The sequence below is a fragment of the Meles meles genome, chromosome 5, assembly GCF_922984935.1.
Source record: "Meles meles chromosome 5, mMelMel3.1 paternal haplotype, whole genome shotgun sequence".
NCBI lineage: Eukaryota > Metazoa > Chordata > Mammalia > Carnivora > Mustelidae > Meles > Meles meles.
The window spans coordinates 84,664,947-84,687,887 of NC_060070.1; the positions used below are offsets into that span (position 1 = coordinate 84,664,947).

The window sequence follows — 22,941 nt, forward strand, 5'->3', positions numbered from 1 at the left end:
GTGGGGGCTTTAGGATATGATTACATCATGAGGGCAGAGCCCTCCTGGCTGGGATTAATGCTGATCTAAAAACAATCTCGAGAAATCTCCCTGTCCTCTTCTACCATGTGAGATTTATAGCAGGATCTCACCAGACATTGAACCTGCCAGTGCCATGTTCTTGGACTTCCCAGACTCAAGAATTGTGAGATAAATGTTTGTTGATTATAGGCCACCAGTTTATGGTATTTTTGTTGTAGCAGCCCTAATGGACTAAGATAGGAGTTAATTAGTGAATGCCTAGGAGAATACGGAGCTTTACAAATCAATTCAGTTCAAGTCTCAAAATGTACTGTGAGAAAGAATAGCTGCCTACCTATTTTATAAATTAGAAAATTATTGTTCAGAAAAGGTTAGTAACTCATTCATGTCACACGCTAAGTAATGGGCCGAGCCAACCAGTCTGTCTGTTTCCAAAGTCTGAGTTCTGTCTGCCATACAACACTGCATTTTATAGGATGAGGGCTTGCAAAACCTTTTTTTCCTACCTTCAGAAGTCTGATTTATAGAAGTAGATATTTCTACTTAGATTATATTTACTAAAATAAGCAAATGTGATTTATCTTTAATTTTTGTCAGATAACAAAGTCCCTAAATATTGTTAAAATTGCAACCAAAGAGAAATCATTGGTCCAACTTTGTCACCGAGTTTTCAAATAAATGTCAGGTTTGAGCAATAGGGTCACATGAGGGTCATACCTTCAGAATCACTCTGAGTTATTTAATACCCATTACATACTTTTGCTGGACAATGATCTGAACTTATTATTTTTTATTATATTTTTGCCAAAATCATGTTTGAATTTGTAACAAAGATAACTGAGCCAAAAAAACCTGCACCAATAAAAACAAATATATCCAACTGCACACATTCACATGCACAAATGAGTAATAAGATTACGAGGGGCAAAATGCAATTATTATACATTTGAAGAGATTTCAAACCCATGTATATTAAACTTTCTGAACAACTGAAGTTAACTGGTTTGGATCCTAAGAGGAAATCCTGCTAATGGTAAAAATGTAGGACTTAAGGAACATTGGACATTGTGTGAGGAGCTGTGACCTCTCCACTCTTTGGTTCATGTGACCCCACATGTCAATAGAACATAAAAACACTGTAATGAAAAACACTGTAATAGTCATTGTACTCTTTTATCTTCTGAAATGTCTCTAAACATGTCTGCAACCCATCAACAACCTGGCTGTATGGGGTTTGGAACTACCTACCCATGATATATTCCTTCTTAATCCAATGTCTAGGAAAGACTGATTTTAAAAAGGTAAGTTATAGTTTTTAACTTTTTCTTAATGGTTCCTAAGTCACTGAGGTGTATCGATCCTGTTAGATTCTAAAGGAAATCCATTAAATCAAGTTAGCTCAGATTCTTAAACATTTAAGAACATGTAAATTAAAATTCATTCCAAATTTATAAAAATAAAATCCACAGACTATGGCAATGTCGACAATCTGTGACAGACCTTTCTTGTTCAAAGCCAAACACTGTATCAGGTAAGTTTTGTCTCAAATTTAGTTTTGCCCATTATCACCAAAACTATTTATTTCTAACATATGTAAACTAGAAGTGATAAATACTTACACTTAACTGAATTTCATTTTTTCTAAATAGAGTTTTACTGGAAAAACAAAAGCAGAATGCTATTTTTCTAAACAGTTTATAAATGACACTGAAGCTTTTGGGCTTTGAATGCAAGACCTTTTGGAAACGCAATACGGTCCATGCCTGAAGTGGGAAGCATTTCCCAAACTGCTCCCTTTTGAAGATTCTATATTCTACTTCAAAAGAAATGCCAACATGACCCCAAAGCCCTTGACATATCAGTAAAGTAAAAGAATACTAAACCAGAGAAGACCTGTATTTCTAATTCTATAATTTTTTTCCTACCATGACTGCTAGCGTCCATTTCCAAGAATGGAATGGTAGAGTCTGATATGTTCTTACTGGTGAGGAACTGTTTTGACTATCATCAAGCGTCTGAAAACTGAATGTTTCCGGCCTTTGACACTGCCCTATACCTTACATGGTGTTTACAGGTGAAATAGAAACCCTGTTGTTGGCACTCTGTGAGCTCAGTGATTCCTAAGAACTCACATGAACAGAGCAAATGGGATTGAAGCATGGCACTATTGATGATACCAGTGACCTGCCTTGGGAGTACTCTTGCTGCCTCCCAGCCTTGCCAGACCCCTGATGACTTTGTGGCTGCCGCTTCTCCAGGACATATCATGATTGGAGGTTTATTTGCCATTCATGAAAAAATGCTGTCCTCAGAAGACTATCCCAGACGACCAGAAATCCAAAAGTGTGTCGGGTGAGTAAAGTGTCGAAGAACACATTTAGATTTCCTGATTATACTATAACACTAAGGCATGTAAGCATTCACTTGTATTAACACCTAAAATTATTTTAATAAAATTTAAATTCTTATATTTTTAAGTTGCATAGAGTTAGTCTTGTAATCCTTCCTTAAAAGAGAAATATATCAGCACCGTATGTATAATCAACCTCTAAGTGCAGAGGTAGTGAATGCTTTCCCTTAATATATGTATTTAGATTTGGCTAAAAACAAACAACCCCTGAAGTCACTTGAGAAAACCAATTAGGAGACACCATAGACTATCCATTACAAACATACATAGCATGTTTCTATTTATATTATATATATATTTATTATATACTAATATTAATGTATACGAATTTATATTACACTATCTATTTATAGTATGTATTGTTCATGTTTATATCCCCCACAATATGCATTTTGTTTTAGATATAAATGCATTATTTAGTGTTTTGTTTAAAATGGGCTACATTTAAAATTTCTCTCTATACTAGCATTTTGTCAATGCTGCATTCCTTTCATTCTTGAAATAATTAAATTCCTTCATGATAAATTAAGACTTTACTTCAACTTAACGGGTTCCATCTTCTGTGATGAACGCTTTTCACTGAAAGTTTGACTACAGAAAAAACATGGCACAGTGTACTATGGGAAAGTAAAGCTGGGCAGAGGATGTTACAAATGGATTTTCTTTAAGGAGAGCAGGATATTTGAATTCTAATTTCAGTTTGGGAAAAAACTTACTCTGTAGATTTAGGCAAATCACTTAAACTCTTTGAGTTCCAGTTTCCAGTTTTCTCTTTTGTGAACGAAGGGCCCGGATAACTTCTAAGGACACAGGTAGCATCAGCTTCTGTTCCTATGGCAATGTGTTTGCCATGCTTCCTTCCACTGGGAAATCCTGCTTTCTACCTTGACGTTTTTGTATGTAAATTTGACCTTCTTTTCCCCCCTCTCTTTTTTTCTTTCTGTATCAAAAAATATTTAGCAACTCCTCTAGGAATGCTGTCAGATAAATGTGGTTCCACATCACACTAAAATTCCTTCCTGGCATTTGCCCTAGAAGTTGGGCACTTTGAGCTACTGTCTTTTTAAATGCTGATTATCAAAAATACCAGCAAATGCCTCAAGATAAATAATGAAGATTTTCAGAGCACTGAATGGGTACCCAAAGAAGATTTGAGGCCCACAATTACAGGCCAACAATTAAGGATGGAAAATATGAAAAAATCATTGATCTAATAAATTTATTCTGGAAAAAAAATTGAATTGAACTTCCTTCACCTTATTGACACTCCTTAAGAGAAACAGTATTCACTCAGCATCAAACAACTATTTATTAAGGGCCTACATTATCAGGCCCTCTTCTAGGCACTGGGATACCAAAGTGAATATACCAAAAAGGTTTAGATTCTCATGGAGCTAACATGGGGGGGGACCCTGAAAATATACATTTTAATTGTCATACAATGCATTATTTTTGTTATGATTCATTACTTAACTTTTCTCTCCTTTTTCTTTCTTTAAATTAAAAACTTAATGCTGATTTGCCAAACTTCACTTTTAGATAGTCTCCAATGACAAATAATATTATTAAAATACTTTAATTTATCGTAATTCAATGAACTAAAAGGACACTTAAAAATACTAAAACCCTGAACAATAATATTCTTCCCTATGAATGGATAAAGATGTGGTGTGATGGAATATTATTCAACCATAAAAAAGAACGAAATCTTGCCATTTGCAACAACATGGATTAGTCTAAAGAGTATAATGCTAAGTGAAGTAACTCAGTCAGAGAAAGACAAATACCATATGGTTTCCCCTATTTAGAAACAATCGAACAAAGGAAAAATAAAGAGACAAACCAAAAAGCAGACTCTTCACTACAGAGGACAAACTGATGGCTAACAGAGGGAAGGTGGATGGGGTGGGAGGGAATGGGTGAAATAGGTGAAGAGAATTGTAAGAGTATACTTACCATGTCAAGCAGTGAGTAAGATATGGAATTTTTGAATCACTATATTGCACACCAGAAACTAACATAACACTGCATGTTAACTATACTGAAATTTAACATAATAATAATAATGTTCTCCTTAATTTGTTTTAAAAAATTTGAATCTTTACTATATATTAGGCAGTTTGTAATCTTTTATATACAGTGGTTGATGACATAAACTGAACAGTAAATCAGTAACCAAGCAACTCAGTGCCCCGAAGTCATCGCAAATCAGAAGTCAACTGGAAAACCCACTGAAAGAGGAAATAGCTATGTTTCATAACTCAAGTGTGCACTTTATCTAGGAGAAAGCTGCTGAACTTATACCCACAGCCTGTTTTATATGTGATTCTGAAGTCTTATTAATCTGGTTTCCAGCCACAAAAGCCAGGCTAGTGAATCTAAAGAGCAGATACTTGGACAGCAATAAGATGGTGACATCTAACTATAAAAAAGAGCAAATACCAAACAGATCCTCGTACTGCAGAATACTAAACTGAGTATTCAAATGATCCCAAAATTAATCAAGAAAAAGTTAAATCCTGTTCCACAGACCCCATTTGAGAAACTATATACCCTTTAGAAAGGTTTCCATCAAGAACTATTTTTAAATAAATGAAGTTTAGTGGAGTTTATCCTTTAAGAGGTAAGCTTTACTGACCCAGAAATCATCTATTTTAAAGCAGATGTGTGAATAAAATAAGTTACCATCATAACTTATTGTGTGAGTATAACACACATCGTAACTTATTATCACATCATAACTTATGTGAATAAAATAAGTTACCATCATAACGTCTATAGAAGAGTTATGTTCTGATTTTAAAAAAAAAACCTTGTTTCCCAACAGCTTTGAAATATCAATTTTTCTTCAAGCTCTTGCCATGATTCATAGCATTGAGATGATCAACAATTCACCACTATTATCTGGAGTCACACTGGGGTACGAAATCTATGACACCTGTACCGAAGTCACAGTGGCAATGGCTGCCGCTCTGAGGTTTCTGTCTAAGCTCAACTGCTCCAGAGAGATGGTGGAGTTTAAGTGTGACTATTCCAGCTACATGCCAAGAGTTAAGGCTGTCATAGGTGCTGGCTACTCGGAAATAACGATGGCTGTCTCCAGGATGCTGAATTTACAGCTCATGCCGCAGGTGGGTTTTGTGTTACCACGGACGTTGGTTTTGAGCATATTCTTTATTATGAGAGGGTCAGGGCAACCTGGGAAACCAGTTAGGGAGTTGCTTGTACTTTAACCTTTCTTTCTCTTCAGTCAAAGAAGGCATGGTGCCCTCTTCTGCATGGTATAGTGGACAGAGCACTAAGGGAATATAATCTCCCCCTCAATCTGTCAGATCGAGTTTCTGAAGGTTCTCAGCAGGATTCAGATAAGACTGAAAACTCTGAGGGCCGCCTCAACTGCCTTGTTTCTGAAATAACATCAGTTGGGTACTATGAGGAAAACTGAACAGAGACTAAGGGGTAAGGGGACAGGCAGGTCAAGACACACTTCCTGAAACTCAGATGAGAAGGGACAAGCAAGGGAAGATGAGGAGAAGAGGACAGCATCTACACTGAGAACACAGTACATCTACACTGAGAACACACTGAGACCAAGAGGAAATGTCCAAAGAATAACAAAAGGTAAATACAGCTAGATCAGGGGTATAGAAAGGAGTTCAGTAAGAAGTGTATTTGCAGAGATACGCAAGGGCTGGTCATTCAGCATCTTATAAGCTGTAGTATAATTTGCATTTTCTTCTGAATATGATGGGAAGTTTTGAGCAGGGACTATGGAACTAGGTAATCTCCTTGTAATGAAAGCCAATAAATACTCAGAAAGTAAGCAAAAAGGCCTCTTAAGACCAACATCAGAGAACCCTTCACTAGAGTCCTGCACACTCTACTCAGAGTCCAGCAAGTCCCCTTAGCTTGTATTTTGAACGAACTTCCCTTCTCATCACATTGCTTTGTGACTCGCTGGCCAGTGCTTTCTAGGCTCTAGGAAGATTGGAAGCCAAAAGTTAGAAAGGAAGAAGAGTTATAATCAGATTATCAAGAAATAGCCATCTGATAGAAGAGAATAGATAGAAAAAAATATATATATATATGTCAGTAACTGCATAAGAACTTAGAATATCTAACTTTCTGGAGTTAGAGTCAGTAAGAGCACATACCCATGAAAGACTCTAAGAGTTCCATTATCTAGCCCAGTGAAATTGATTTAAAAAAATAAGTTTATACCCAAAATGACAAAACAAAAGAATTATTTCCCCAAAGAGCTCAGAGATAAGGCTTTGGCTCAAATTTTCTAGACTACGTATAATGCTAGTTAGCTGATAAGTAAGAAAAGTAGACTATTTTCAACAATGATTATGGCATGTAAAAACATAATCTCCATGATCGACAACACTAGACAACACAAAAGGAAAGAGGACTACTCGCAGGGAACACTAATTTTACTGAAGTCCAGGTGTCAAACGGAGATGAGCCTAGCAATGCCAGGTATAAAATGAGGTCTGCATAGCAATGTCATGGTAGTTAGGTTTAGTCAATGTTCACCATGTGCCAAGGTGAAGGTGAAGAATGTAAAGAATGTAAAAACAATTTAGGAAAAGATTACAGAAATTCACAGAAATGAAAAAGCATATGAACAGCCACCTGGAGTTCATCAACACCATGACTAAATGATTCTGTCAATTTCCAGGTGAGTTATGAATCAACTGCAGAAATCCTAAGTGACAAAATTCGCTTTCCTTCATTTTTACGGACTGTGCCCAGTGACTTCTATCAAACTAAAGCAATGGCCCACCTGATTCAGAAATCTGGATGGAACTGGATCGGCATCATAGCCACAGATGATGACTATGGACGACTGGCCCTCAACACATTTGCAGTTCAGACCGCAACAAATAATGTGTGCATAGCTTTCAAAGAAGTTCTCCCAGCCTTCCTCTCAGATGACACCCTCGAAGTCAGGATCAATGAGACACTTGAGAAAATCATAGCAGAAGCCCAGGTTAATGTCATTGTGGTATTTCTGAGGCAATCCCATGTTTTCAATCTCTTCAGTAAAGCTATAGAAAGAAATATAAATAAGATCTGGATTGCTAGTGATAATTGGTCAACGGCCACCAAGATTACCACCATTCCCAATGTTAAAAAGATTGGCAAAGTTGTGGGGTTTGCCTTTAGAAGAGGGAATATGTCTTCTTTCCATTCCTTTCTTCAAAATCTGCATGTATTTCCCAGTGAGAATAACAAGGCCTTACATGAATACGCCATGCTCTTGTCTGCCTGTGCCCATGTCAAGGACAGTGATTTGAGTCAATGCATTGCCAACCACTCTCAGGGGACTTTGGCCTACAAGGCTAACGAGGATATAGAAAGGAACTTCTCCCTGAGAAATGATTTCCTGTGGGATTACACCGAGCCGGGACTTGTTCACAGTATCCAGCTCGCGGTTCTTGCCCTTGGTTATGCCATTCGGGATCTCTGCCAAGCTCGGGACTGTCAGAACCCCAACGCCTTTCAACCATGGGAGGTACTCACTCACACATCTGAGAAAATTCCCCTACAGTCATATCTTTCCTTGCTTTAATTTGCAGATATTTATATTAACTGCTCTTAATTGTATTGCTTTTGTAAGTAGATACCCTCAGCATCTGAACAGCCTGCATTTCTATCATTAGTAGTTCTTTGTTCTTGAGAATTGTTATTTTGCCTTCACTATTACACTGACCCACTAAAATGGTGTTCTTTAATTTTCCAAGAAGATCCAGTTGATAGTATTTTCCATGAGTTTATGGATTTGTATCTGATCTTATAGTATTTCAATGCTTTCATATGAATTATCCCTTGTAATGCTCTTGAGAAACATGAGACCAGCCATGTTTAATGGTCCTTTTTATTATTACTAAATCTTACCAATAAGGAAACTAAAGCTAGAAAGCACTAGAAATATGACTCTAGTCTGGGCCTTCTGCCTCCATGCCCTTTGTTTTTCATGGTATCTCTGGTGGTTTATAGTCTTTATAGCCTTCAGGTATAACTCTCAGGACAGTCTTCCTAGACTCCACTCTTTCTCAAATGAATGTTAATTAGATCAGTCATCACAATTCTTATGATATCTCAGGTTGAAATGAGCTGCAAATTCTGGGTAAAGGAAGTCTTTTCCTTTCTTCTCTTTGATTAGTTTATAGAAACTCAAATTCAAGCTTAATGTGACCCTTTTTAGTGAAAATTTTCCACTGTGTTTTTTAAATGCCGATAAAAAGATATTTAAAAGCAAATTGTTGCTTTATATGAAGATAAATTTTACTCATTAAAACAGATTTCTCAGGAGTGTGTACTCAAAGACAAGGTTGTTTGTCTTGATACAGAATCATGTTCCAAAAATACAGTTATTATAAATGCGTAAAGGAAAAAGAAGGTGAAAGGAGGTAAGACTCAATTCTTACCATATACATGAGTTCCAGGACAGGCTATTTCTACATTTGTCATTTTCATTTTAAACACTCCCAAACACACAGTCCAAGGTCTGAGGTCATCAGCTTACATTTTAGGTGGATCATGAGACGATCATAGGGTGTTTCAAATTGGTCATTTTAAAACCAGTTTTGATCTTGTAAATGCAAGGCAAAAAAACTAATAAAGATGTAAGACTAGAGATTGGAATTTTTTAAAAATTAAAACTATCTTTTTAAAATATATACATTTATGTCTAGCTATTTTAAGATATCTGTTTGAAAGCACACTCTTTGGAATGTAAAATTTTAGTGAGGGATTGGTAAAAACTGAAAATTAAGTGAACCACAATAATGAAACCATTACACAGAATTTTTGGAATGAGAGGTTGAGGAGTAATAGAGAGAAATTAGACAATCCTATAGACAGATAGGATAAAGGGGAGGAGACATAAAGAGCCTCATAAGGAAAGAGAAATTCAGATAGAGCTATTGATCCACTAAAGATCTGGGAAACTATTTTAAATCAGGAATAAACCTCAAACATTCTGAGGAAAAGACTTGAGAAAGTATAATCGGAGCAGAGTCTTCTAAAATGTTTTATTTAAACAGTAGGGGTCTGGGGTTGTTCTTTATTCCCCCTGGGAGCCTGGTTATCTAGAAACAAACAAAAAAAGATTGGAAAGGAGGAATATCTGAGTGACTCGCTCCTTTGATCACAATGTGAGTGAACCACATCTGTGCCACATTCAGTGGGACAAATAATGCAGACAATTGCCTTTTTATGAAGAAATCTCCACACACTTAAAGTTTAAAAGATCAGCAATATTTAAGGTCACTAATCAAAGATACATTCTTAAAGATTATGTTGACCCCTGGTAAAATTCACACATATTTAAATATTACTTTCTAAATAATTTTACATTCAAATAACTTTAAAGAAGTTTCTCCCAATATTTGGGGGTAGCTCATACTTTGGCTCCACATTTGGCAACATCTGTGGGCAGGATTCAGGAATGGTGCAACAAGAATTGTTTTACTTCAACAGATTTTTAATGTTACTCAGATGTGCGTGACGATACCACCTTCTTGTTGTGACCAGTGATTTGGGGGTTTTTGTTTCCTTTACTTGTGATGATGTAGAAAGTAGTAAGTGATATATGTGGGATGACAGAATGTCTAATAGTCAAACTTCTTTTTTTTATTTTATTTTTAAAGATTTTTATTTATTTATTTGACAGACAGAGATCACAAGTAGGCAGAGAGGCAGGCAGAGAGAGAGAGGAAGGGAAGCAGGCTTCTCGCTGAGCAGAGAGCCCGATGTGGGGCTCGATCCCAGGACCCTGGGATCATGACCTGAGCTGAAGGCAGAGGCTTTAACCCACTAAGCCACCCAGGTGCCCCTAATAGTCAAATTTCTAATTCATACATTGATTTAGCAAATATTTATTGGATGTCTCAATGTTCTAGGAATTGTGTTGAATGTTAGAAATATTCTGGAAAACAAGATGATTCTCTTCCTAAAAGAGTCATCTGTCTACTGGTGTATACTATCAAATAATTAAGGAGCTGATTACAATGCAGAATGATACATTACTATGTTTCATAGAGACACAAAATGGTAGAGAAGCACATAATGGAGGAAACCAACCTGGCATTAACAATTTAAAGAACATTCCCCAAAGATCATGACATCTCTGGAGAAGATGATGGATGGGCAGGAGTTAGCCAGGACAGAAATACTCCAAGAAGGGAGAGAAAACATGGCATAAGGGATAAGGAAATAGTGCCAAAGAATCGTTTTGTTTTTTTTGTTTTTTTTTTTTTTTTTGTGGAAACTACAGGTAAATTAAAGCAGAGAGATTAGTGAGGGATCCATCATTAGGACCCAATCAATCAGAGCATCTCAAATTTTGATATGCAGCTGAATTGCCTGGGAATCTTGTTATCATGCATATGCTAATTCGGTTACCACTGGGGGGATACCTGAAAGTCTGCCCTTTAATATCTCTCAGGTGATGCTGATACTGCTGGTACAGGGACTTCCTTTCAACAGAAACTCTGCAAACACTGTTTAAAGGTTTGGACTTGATAGAGCAAAGGGGAGTCAATTAAAGATATTTTTAGACAGGAAAGTGTCGTGATCTGCTTTCCACTGCAGAAATAGCATTTCATTTCCACTGTGGCGTGCACTGATTAGCAGGTCACAAACCTAGAGGTGGAAGGACCAACTTGGCAATCGAGGCATAAAATAAGGATGGCTTACACTCCAGGTACAAGTACTGCAGGTATTGTGTGTGACAATATGGATGGAGACACACATATGTGGGTGTTTAAAAGGAAGGATGAAGAGCATCTGGAGATAGAACAGGGCAGACGAAGAGAAGCAAAGATGTTGCAAGCGATTCCACACTTGGACAACTGATACCATTTATCGAGATGGAAACAAAAAAAAGTATATGTCTGGTGGGGTGAAGTATGAAGTATTCTGTTTTGGAGATGTTGAATTTGAAGAGTTTCTGAGACATTCAGCTGTAGCAATGGCAGTCAGATACTAGTCCAGAAGTCAGAAGAGACATGTGCTTAGGAGATGGTGATTGTGAAGTAATAGGAGAATCATAACTAATAATTTTTAAAAGATTTTATTCATTCATTTAAGAGAGAGAGAGAAAGAGTGAGCAAGAGAGAGCATGAGCAGGGGGGAAAGGCAGAGGGAGAAGGATGCCAACCCAGGGCTCAATCCCAGGACCCCAGGATCATGACCTAAGTAAGCCTAAGGCAGATGCTTAACTGACTGAGCCCCCAAAACTAATAATTTTTAAGGGCTATTATAGTAGGCATTGACAGATATCACCCCTAATCTCCATAATATTCTAGTAGGTCCACCGTTTCATGCTCCTTACACTCCATCCTAAAGAAGTAACAAAAGGAAATGTTACTGGTAACCAATACTTGCAGCCATTTAGAGATGAAGGGGACCTCCCCAATAAGGGTCTGGCTCAGGTAGCAGTGAGATTGCCCCAACCTTAGTCCAGGGTGCTATCCACTATAGCATGGAAAACTTCTTGAAAGAAGAAGGCATGGGTTGAGCACCAGACAGAGATGCAAGGCTGTGTCCTCTGAACTCGAATTTATCTCCTTAAGGAGATGTCATGGACATCAGAGCAGTCAGGGAAAAGAAAAACACACTTAAGCACAACAGCTTAAGTGGTGTGGCCTTCTGGGCCTTTCGTCCTCAAAAGCAGGTCATCGCCATACAAGGGTGAATGCTATAATCGTGGAAGTGCGAATTCCAGTTTAAGATTTATGATGTCAATTTACAGTGACTTTCAGAGTCTCCATGGGAAAAAAAATTGACAGATAAACCCTTTCATAACTTCATAACCACAGCAGCAATGTTCAAAATTACCTTAACCCAGAACAATTGTTCTGTCTTACTTACCAGGTCAGGAGTGCATTGTTTTGCTTGCCTCCACCCTCTCTCCTGTGAGGACAAGCCTACAGCTATGTTAGCTTATGTACATCATACAGTGTTACCATTATTTACAGAATTGATATGTGTCAGAACTTTACCCTGGAAAACCTAATTAAGTGCAGGAAAAAACAGGTGGAAATGTAGTTCAGACTCCAGAGTGGGAGAGGATATGCTCCCTAAAGAAGTAGGTTTTCTGGGGTTCATGTGTGTGAATTGCTGAAGAAAGGAAGCAAAGAAAAATGAATACACAGGTAGAGGTCGAAACATTGATGGTAGATCCTTGTTTCCTTGTTTTAAAATTTTTGTTCCCTTTGCATTTTTTCTTCCAGGCTTGCTAGAAAAAAAACTTGTGGGTTACTTCCACCCTGTTAGATCTGATATCCTCCTTCTTTAAAGTAATACTAATCAATTTATATTCATTAAAAGAACTAAGAAATCTGTGGGGACATATAATAAAGTCAATATGTGTTGCTTAGAGATTTTTCCAAAGTGACATTTGGTCACTGACCTGACAATTGTAACTAATATATTTACCTTAAAATATAACTGGGTGTTCTTATGTTTTAATGACAAAATTGAAGGAAAGAAACATTCATAAAAGATTAACTGAGAAGGAATAGAATAAGAATAATTCTATTCAAATAGAATAATGTTGCCTCATTCCACAGATTTTGCCACAACAAAAGCCCTCATAAACTCTTTACTCCTCCTAGAGGAGTAGGCCCAGTGTGGTCAGAGAGGGTATTTACTTAGCTGTGGTTACATATCAGGTTAATGGTGAAGCACGGTGTTCCTCCCTCCCAGTCCAGAGTTCTTCCTCTGCAGCACAAACTCAATAGAGCCGCCCTGTTTGCCAGGAAAACATTTCCTGTCCTAGATGCACTGCCTACAAGTTCTTACTGTACAAATTGGGTAACAAGGCAAGTAATTTTTCACTGCATTTCTTTCCTCTCAAGCTAAAAAATAATCATTTCATGAATTGCATTGAAAATAGAATTTAGAGATCATTTTATTAGACAATCACTGAAACAGATTTGAAAACCATTGGAGATGATAAGATCCATACCTCCTACCAAACGGTATAAAAAAATATGGGTTTAAAGGGCAGTACCTTCCACCCACCAGCTCAACTTCTCTGGTGGGGAGACACCTCAAGAACAAGGTGCTGTTGTCACTGGACTGTCTCCCACGTTTGTACCTCTGTCTCCTTAGCCCTCATTTTGGGGATGGTGAATATAATAACCACTGGCTCAGATCACCCACTCAGTCTTGGCCAAGGATCCAATTGTGACTAGAAGGAAAGGATGAATTTTGCTGCCCTCTATAGCTTCAGAAGACAACTCATGACTGCTTTTAGTCAGAAGGAAAAAATAAGAAGACATTGAGTTAATATATTGTAGACACAATGGAAAGACCTGGAAGTCAAATTGTGTTTTCCCAGATAAGGCCCTTGGCCCCTTGGCTGGTGGTGCTCATCTAAGAAAAGAGGAAGATGATCCTCGCTCAGCGTGTTTCACTGAGTTGTTATTGGATAGAAGGATATCACACTTCTGAGTATTAGAAGTAATACATGAAGGTCAGGTGGTATCATTAATTGATAGACTCGAAGTATTTTTATTTATTGTCACAATATCCCTATTAGCTAATTAACAGGGTTAACAGATATTAATCGAACCATTACTAATCTTAATCTTTGCCCAATACTGGGCTGAATTCTTTTTATGTTTAATTACAACTAACCCCTATAAGGTAGACTTCGTTTGACAGATGGGGAAGCTGAGGCCCAGAAAGAAACGGTGGGTGTCAAGACCACATCACTAATGAGATACAGAACCAAGATTAGAGCCCAGGCAACTGCCCTGAAGGATCCATCCTGAAATTTTTTATAATGTTAAAAAAAGATGCTCAGATCTCAATGTGATAAGCTGGAGAAGCTGCCCTCCATAAACATTACCTTGATTTCTCAAATTGGCAGAGCAAGATTTTGGCAGAAATAAGGCTAGAATTCTCAAATTATTGCCGACCTTCTCAACTAGTTACCAAACTCATTGATCCAGAATGTCCTTTTTCTACTTTTTAAATGATATTCCTTATAAGGTAGTGTTATAACTGGCATAATGGATATATATTTCTATTAGTGTCTATTTCTATTTTTATAGTTACTTGATGTACTAAAAAATGTGACATTCATTGACGAAGGGAATTCATTTCATTTTGATGCCCATGGGGATATGAATACCGGATATGACGTTGTGCTCTGGAAGGAGATCGATGGCCACATGGCTATTACCAGGATGGCGCAATATGATCTGAGGAATGATGTCTTCATCATCACGGACCAAGAAACAAAAAATGAGTTCAAAAATCTTAAGGTAATTTTGTGGTAGCCTGCTTTATAACATTCAAATCAAATGAGCACCACCGTTGCAAAAGTCCTTAATCCCACCAGAATCTCCAGTGACCCTACTGCCTGTTTACTGTCCCCAACTTCCTTCCTCAAATTCTCTGGTCAACTTGTGTCTCTCTCTCTTGTACATGCTCTGCTCCTTATCCTCATTTCACCAAAGCATAATCCTGGGTAAATTCAACTCTCTGCCTAATCAGTAGAGCCCCCATATAGCTGAACTTGGCAAAACAAAAACAAAAACACCTTGTTGACTGTTTTCGTTTAAATTCATCATCTCTAACTTCCAGTGGGCTCTTAATGCTGCTGGACAATCAGACTATTACCTTAGTCCGATAATTCACTCCCCTTCCTAGAGAGCTATTCTATAGATTTTCTTCTCTCCCCCAACTCCAACACATCTTCCCCATCTTCACTTTCAGTTGACCTTGCTTCCTATGTTGCTAACGAACTGAAAAAATCAGAAGAAAACTGCAGAGTCCCCCTGCCACCACATCCACCTTCCTTCCAGCACTGTGGGTGGACTGTGTTCCTGTCCAAGATCAGCTCCTCCCTTGACTTCTGGATCCCAATTCCCTTCCACTTGTACTCAATGATACTGCTCTGGTGATTCTCCACTCTCTCCCACATCTTCAAGTATTTTCTTTCCTCCATTATCTACATGATGATATAAATATGCTGTTATTCTTTTCAACTTCAAAAAAAAAAAAGAAAAGAAACTCCACTGATCCCCACTTCTCTCCTTCTATACACTGCCCCTTCCTCTATTTCTCTCTACAGCAATTGTCCTTGAAGTATTTAAATACATTCACGGCCCCAATTTCTCTCCTCCCAGAATTCTCTTGAATTCTTTCCAATCCATCAAAATTCTATCTAGTTCACCAATGTTAATAAATCCAAACATCATTGTACTTCACTTACTGGCTAATAAGTCTCCTCTTCGTAAGATGCTTTCTTTCTTTGTTTCCACAACACCATGCTCCCTTAATTTTTTTCCTCTGTCTCTGGCCACTCCTTAGTCTCTTTTGCTCCTTCCTTATTGTTCCAGCTGCCTATAAATATTGGCATACCCAGAGTTCAGAACAGCTCTTCTGTGTCTGCACTTTTCCTTAACGATCTCACGCAGGCTTGTGGATTTAAATATCATTCGTTATATAGAAGGCAGATGACTTCCAGCTTTTTACTCCTCTAAATTTTAACCCAAATAAATATACAACTGCATAATTGACATCTCCCCTAGGTGTCTAATGGTCCTCTTCACTGACTATCTCCAAAACTGGGCTCCCAAACCTACCCTGATCTCAATAAATGGCAATTTCCTTTTAGTTGCTCATGGCAAAACCTGGTAGAATCCTTGTCATGCTTCCTATCCAATCTAAATTTCACTTTCAAACCCATAGTCCAAAATATCAGATAAACCTAAATCTTTTGATATCCCAAAGTTACTAATACCAGACTTTAGAATGTCTTTGTTCTCTCTTTTGTGGGAGGTGGGGAGGAGAAAGAAGGTCTCTCTTGTATCCCATTATGATGTCCTGCCTAATGAAAACCCAGATCAAGAATAACTGTGATGAGAAGAATAATGCCACTGCTTGTGGACACAGGGCTACCAAATCTTGGCTTCTTTTCTCTCTTAGCCAGATCGTTTTCATCTCCCAGAGAAAGGGCAAGTTAGCTTAGTCCTTGGATTGTGTTCCTGGCTTAGGAATAGCTATTAAGAGACTATAGACAAATCTTTATTTACCCATTTTGCTTTGGCTTCCCAAGAGTAAAAGTGAGACAATAACAGGTTTATTTCATAAGATATGCCACGAGAAAGGGACTGTAAATGGGGAAAAAAAAACACAGCTGAAGTGCAAAGAATTATTAGTTAAATTGGAAAGGGCTTCAGAAAAACAGGGTGCTACATATGATTCACATTGTGACATGCACAATTATAATCTATATTCTCAGGATTATTAAAATATTATTTATATATCTAGGGTTGCTTTTTTCATTAATACATTACTAGTTTTAAATTCAAAATTTCCATTTTTTTAAAAGATTTTATTTATTTATTTATTTAAAGAGAGAAACTGTGTGTGAGAGAGAGTGGGAGAAGGGGAAGAGAGAGAATCTCAAACAGACTCCCCACTGAGTGAGAAGCCCAATTAGGGGTGGGGAGTGACAGTTGATCTCAGGCCCCTGAGATCATGACCTGTGTGGAAATCAAGAGTCAGGTGTTCAACCAACTGAGCCACCCAGGTGTCCCTCCACTGTTTTGTTTTTGAAGTTTAGACTGGACAGAGACCTTGGACAGCATGATTAATTACCTGCTTCTAAAGAATATAAAAGCCCAATAAGTTAGTATTTCTTACATAGTTGAACTTTTTAATACAACACAAGATTGGAAATTTCTAAGCCATTGATTTCTTCTTTAGCTCCATCGTTACACATCTGTCCCTCTGCGAGGGACTTTCAGAAAGAACTAATTTCCCTTATTTTCTTATAGAAGTTATTAATGCAACAAAAACTACTTCTTCTTAAGGCAGTTTCACTATTTGAAATATTTTTCTGTCTTTTAAACTTGTTCACATTTCTCCAGATGACAAAACAATTCTATTTGCTATTTTTTAAAGAGATCATAATACTATTTAGTAAATGTATTTTTAAAATTTATTTTATTTAATTGATTTTTTTATTAATATATAATGTATTATTTGTTTCAGTGGTACAGGTCTGTGATTCGTCAGTCTTACACAATTCACAGCACTCACCATACATAGCACATACCCTCCCCAGTGTCGATCATGTAGCCATCCCATTCCAATAACCCTCAGTTTGTTTCCTGAGATAAAGAGTCTCTTATGATTTATCTCCCTCTCTGGTTTCATCTTGTTTCATTTTTCCCTCTCTTCCCTTATGCTCCTCTGTCTCGTTTCTCAAATTCCTCGTATCAGTGAGATCATATATATACAATGGAATACTATGTAGCCATCAAAACCCCCGAAATCTTCCCCTTTGCAATGACAACGATGGAACTAGAGGGTATTATGCTAAGGGAAATAAGTCAATCAGAGAAAGACAATTATCATGTGATCTCACTAATATGAGTAAATAAACATATTTTTAAATTAAGTCAAATTTGGGACACCAGGGTGGCTCAGTTGGTTAAACATCTGCCTTCTGCTCAGGTCACAATCCCAGGGTCCTGGGATCAAGTTCCACATCAGGCTCTCTGCTCAATGCGGAATCTGCTTCTCTCTCTCTTTCCACCCCTCCCCCTGCTTGTGCGCTCCCTCTCAAATAAATAAACTCTTTTAAAAATTAATTAATTAAGTCAAAGTTACTTAGGATAAATCTTTTAAAAATGTATTTGAGACTTCTTTCACTTTGCAGCAAATTCAGTCTAAGTGCTCCAAGGAATGCAGTCCTGGACAAATGAAGAAAACCACAAGAAGCCAACATATCTGCTGCTATGAATGTGTGAACTGTCCTGAAAATCACTACAGTAACCAGACAGGTAATTATCATCACCACAGCAGGTACAGTGACACACCTGGACCATTTCTCTTAGGCTGATTTTTTTTTACATGAATCTTATTTTTTTTTCATTTAAAAAAAGCATTTTATGCCTCTGCTAGATTAAATTTCAGTGAAATTTCATATGGTCTCGGAATTTGTTCTATTATATCAGCAGATGTACAACCAATATGTAACAGATATAAAAGTAACTTCACTTCCAAGGGAAGTTGTCACCCCCTCAACTGGACTTCCTCTCTCACATCTCTCAAAACAGTGTGGATTCTGTCAGTTTTTGTCCATGTAGCCCCCACACAGACAAGCCTGGCTTGTAGCCGGGGCACAGTAACTATAAGTAAATAAATGCTAAATTAGTTAAACAGGGTATGGTAGAAACCCATAGGTGTACATACCCTGGAGAGCTCATTATTCCTACCAAGAGGCAATGGTAAAGCCTAAAAAGAACCTTCTGTGAGAGGATGGGATGAACTGTTGACATAGATGAGATGCTACTAATTGTTTGACAAACCTATCTTTAACAATTTCACAAGATCAGAGCAAAATACACAGATTAAAGAACAAGAATAATGTCAGCAGCCTTCAGGCTCTTAAGAGGAGCTATCAGCACTTGCCCTGGAGTTCAGCCTACTTTAAAGCATCATGTTCCCTTGTTTACTGCTGCATCCCCATTCATCTATGACAGCTGAGAACCTGACAGTTGGAACAGTTCTCAAATGCTTACTCTTTTTTCTCATTGCCTCCAAGGGGAATGTAACGCAATGTTAACATTCCAATAGTCATGTTCTGTCACTATTTTGTCAGAAAATATTGTGGGTTTTTTTGGTCACAAAAATATGACTTGTCCCAACCCGAGATGGGCTTCACTGTGTAAATAATTAGTTATTTTTGGGTGTGTGTGTGTATGTGTGTGTGTGTGTGTATTTTCCAGGTAATACAGTGTCTGGAAACTCTGCCAGGTGGAATAAATAAAAACACCAAGAAAGTATGAGGCATTTATTTCCCATAAAGATGTACATGAGTTTTCAAAATAAAATATGGGTTGTCTTTGGATAACCAGGAAAAGATCAAGTGTTGAAGACTGTCTTTCCCTTGGAGGAAAAGCAAGAGTTTAGGGTGATCTAAAAGGACATCCTCTCCTATTGTTCTCCACGTCTCCAGCACACAGCTCTTGTACATAGACAAGACCATTAAGCGTTCACCAAACAGGTGAAGAAGATGGCGCCTGCTAGCAGAGTCAGTTAGGGGAGAACAGGAAAACAGGGTTTGGAAGAGGAAGAGGCTGGAGAGGTAATGAAATGTGTACACAGACACACAACCTGACTTTAAGGTTAATGAAGAAAATGCAGGCCCCATATAAACTTGCATGGGCACTGTGGGGACTCTCAGATGGATGCCCAGAGAAGGGTTTCTGGCAAGAGATGGGGCGCCATCTTTAGGGCGTGAGACTGGAGAACAAATGCAATCCCACTCCCAGAGACTCCATTCTGATATCAGTCTATATCCCGCCCTGCCATCAGAATCAGCAGAAATCACTTCCAAGCTTATCCCTCCCTGTGTGAAAGGCTCAATTTTACTGACCTCCTACCCAAAAAAATTAACTTTAATTCTTCATTCATGGTCATGGGTTACAATCTTGAGTTATCTTACTTTTAGAGAGCTTTTAGGGTGACCCAACCATATTTTCTCTGCTTTTAAAAGAACTGCAGCCTCATTTATAATAGCAGGTCTCACTACATTGAGTGTCTATCATGTGTAATGCTCCATGCAAAGCATTTTCTGTTTATTCTGCCACTGAATGCAGCACTCCAGTGAAGCAGAGCCTTCTAACATTTTTTTTAGAAGATTTTATTTATTTATTTGAGAGTGAGAGAGCAAGCGAGAGAGAGAGAGCACAAGCAGGGGTAATGGCAGAGAGAGAGGGAGAAGCAGACTCCATTTGAGCAGGGAGCCCAATACGGGGCTCGATCCTAGAACCCTGGAATCATGACCTGAGCCAAAGACAGACACTTAACCGACTGAGCCACACAGGTGCCCCACTTTTTAAAATTTTTTAAAAAGATTTGGAAATAGATTCAGGAAATTCAGTTTACTTGTTCAAGATTATAGGAATCATAAGTGATAGAGAAAAGGACTTGAGGTCATCCAAGTCCAAAGCCCTCCTTCTTAACAGGGTCCCTGAACAGCCACCTATATGACAGCAAGTTCCTAAGAGGCTAGCATCTATCCTGAGTATATGGATTTCCTAAAGACTCAAACCCCAGCTGCTTTTTTTCTTTCTGTTCTCCTCTTTTTCTTCCTTGCTCTCACACTTTCTCTCTTTCCTTCGTTTGGGTTCTGTGCATGCTTTAGTTCAATAAGTAACCAATATGACAATGATCTCTATCTCTTTTCTTCTCGGGACTGTAACTAAGGAGTCTCATTTGTAGCATCATTGTGGGCAATCTACCTGGTTTAAATGTCTGCAATGTAACTGAATCTCCTCCCATCTTTTAGATATGGATCACTGCTTTTTATGCAACAATGAAACTCACTGGGCCCCTGTAAGGAGCACAAGGTGCTTTGAAAAGGAAGTCGAGTATCTCAACTGGAATGACTCCTTGGCTGTACTGCTCCTGGCCCTCTCCCTGTTGGGCATCATGTTCGTTCTGGCCATCGGCATAATATTTACGAGAAACCTGAACACACCCATTGTGAAATCATCTGGGGGACTGCTGGTCTGCTATGTGATCCTTCTCTGTCATTTCCTCAACTTTGCCAGCACAGGCTTCTTCATTGGAGAACCCCAAGACTTCACCTGTAAAACCAGGCAAACATTATTTGGTGTGAGTTTCACCCTCTGCATCTCGTGCATTTTGATGAAGTCTCTGAAAATTCTGCTAGCATTCAGCTTCGATCCCAAGTTGCAGAGCTTCCTGAAGTGCCTCTATAAACCGATCCCCATCATCTTCACTTGCACAGGGATCCAGGTTGTCATTTGCACAATCTGGCTGATCTTTGCCGCACCTGTTGTGGAAGAGAATGTCTCCTTGCCCAGAGTCATCCTCCTGGAATGCGAGGAGGGATCCATCCTTGCATTTGGCACCATGCTGGGCTACATTGCCATCTTGGCCTTCATTTGCTTCATATTTGCCTTCAAAGGCAGGAAATTACCTGAGCATTACAATGAAGCCAAATTCATAACATTTGGCATGCTCATTTACTTCATAGCTTGGATCATATTCATCCCCGTCTATGCCACGACATTTGGTAAATATTTGCCAGCCGTGGAGATTATTGTTATTTTAATATCTAACTACGGGATCCTGTGTTGCACATTCTTCCCCAAATGCTATGTTATTCTTTGTAAGCAAGAGGCTAACACAAAATCTGCCTTTCTCAAGATGATTTACAGTTACTCCTCCCAGGCTGCGAGCAGCCTTGCCATAAGTCACGTTTCATTGGACTCCGCTAACAGCAACATCACAATGACCGATCCCAGCTCTGGTGGCAGGTCGGCAACCCGGCAGGAAAGCAAGGATCTTCAGGCACAAGCATTTGCACCCATATGCAGAGAAAATGCCACACGTGTATCTAAAATTTTGCCTCGAAAAAGAATTTCAAGTATATGAAAGCGTCCATAAGAGATGGCATGTTCTAGAATAAAATGTGTCTAGGATTTTTGTATTTAAAATGTGCATTTATTTTCCAACAAATACAGTCCCTGCCACCATGTTCACCGACGCTCCCTCTGTCCAACCATCTGTTTAACAAAGAAATATAGAGCCCTTGCCCTGAAACTGCCTTCATTTCTCCACCTGCCTCCATCTTTACCCCCTTCCTCTTAGGCACATCTCTATTCAAAAGTCACCCAGCATACATCATCCATATTACGTCCTCTGTCTCCTCAAACCTCTTTGTATGGGTTCCCCTTCTCTCCTAAAGCATCTTTATCTTCCCATTTCCACTGCTCAGTTCAGTTGAACAAACATTTGAATGATTACCCTGTGCCAGGTGATATGCGAAATATGAAGGTACAAGAAGGATCGAAGCATCATTCTTACCTCAAGGAGTTCGAAATCCAGGAGCAGCAGTTACATTCTGACATCTTCATTTCAGTGTGGGGCATTCTAAGACTGCCATGCACATGGGGCACTGGAGTACAGTGACGTGGCACTTGGCCACCGTGGGGCATGATAAAGAGCTTCGAAGAAAGCAAAATAAACCATATGACATTTAGGTGAAGTCTCAAAAGTTGAGTAAGAATTAGCTAATCGAAGAAAGTACAGAAAGCTGGTCCATATAAAGGGGGAGAGCCAGGAGCAGCTGCAGAAAGTGTCAAGAAGGTGCACTCAGGGGAGTATAGTCATTTGGAATCACTAGAAAGGAGTCCTGTTTTGCATGTTGAGGTTAGGCCATGAAGGAATACCAGAGACTGGAGTTCTTTTATCGAAAGTTTGGGACTTTATTGTATGTGCAGAAGGTCATCAAGATGACAGGTTCAAAATCCCATTTTAAGAAGGTCATGCTGAGACAGGGCAGATGACAGAGTCTAGTTGGGAGAGGATTAGGAGCTACACAAAGGAATAGAGAAAAGAATATGAATATGTACTTAAGCCAATAGGAAGTGGTAATTGATCTCAAGTAGTTGGTGAAGGTTGAGGTATAAGCTTCTAGTTTGATTTATTGA

The 22,941-nt window shown here is 38.4% G+C and overlaps 1 protein-coding gene across 3 annotated transcripts; it reads left to right on the forward strand.

The window, feature by feature from the left end:
• Nucleotides 1–2,179: 2,179 nt before the first annotated feature.
• GPRC6A (G protein-coupled receptor class C group 6 member A) lies at nt 2,180–21,883 on the forward strand. Of its 3 annotated transcripts, none has more exons than XM_046006384.1 (6): nt 2,180–2,373; nt 5,259–5,562; nt 7,116–7,952; nt 14,509–14,721; nt 18,132–18,255; nt 20,769–21,883. In XM_046006384.1, the coding sequence occupies exons 1-6, from the start codon at nt 2,180–2,182 to the stop codon at nt 21,881–21,883; spliced, it is 2,787 nt and encodes a 928-aa protein (XP_045862340.1). The 3 variants fall into 3 exon arrangements, with proteins under 3 accessions (XP_045862340.1, XP_045862342.1, XP_045862341.1); XM_046006386.1 differs by having other exon boundaries at nt 7,116–7,427; XM_046006385.1 differs by lacking the exon at nt 14,509–14,721.
• The last annotated feature ends 1,058 nt before the right edge of the window (nt 21,884–22,941 follow it).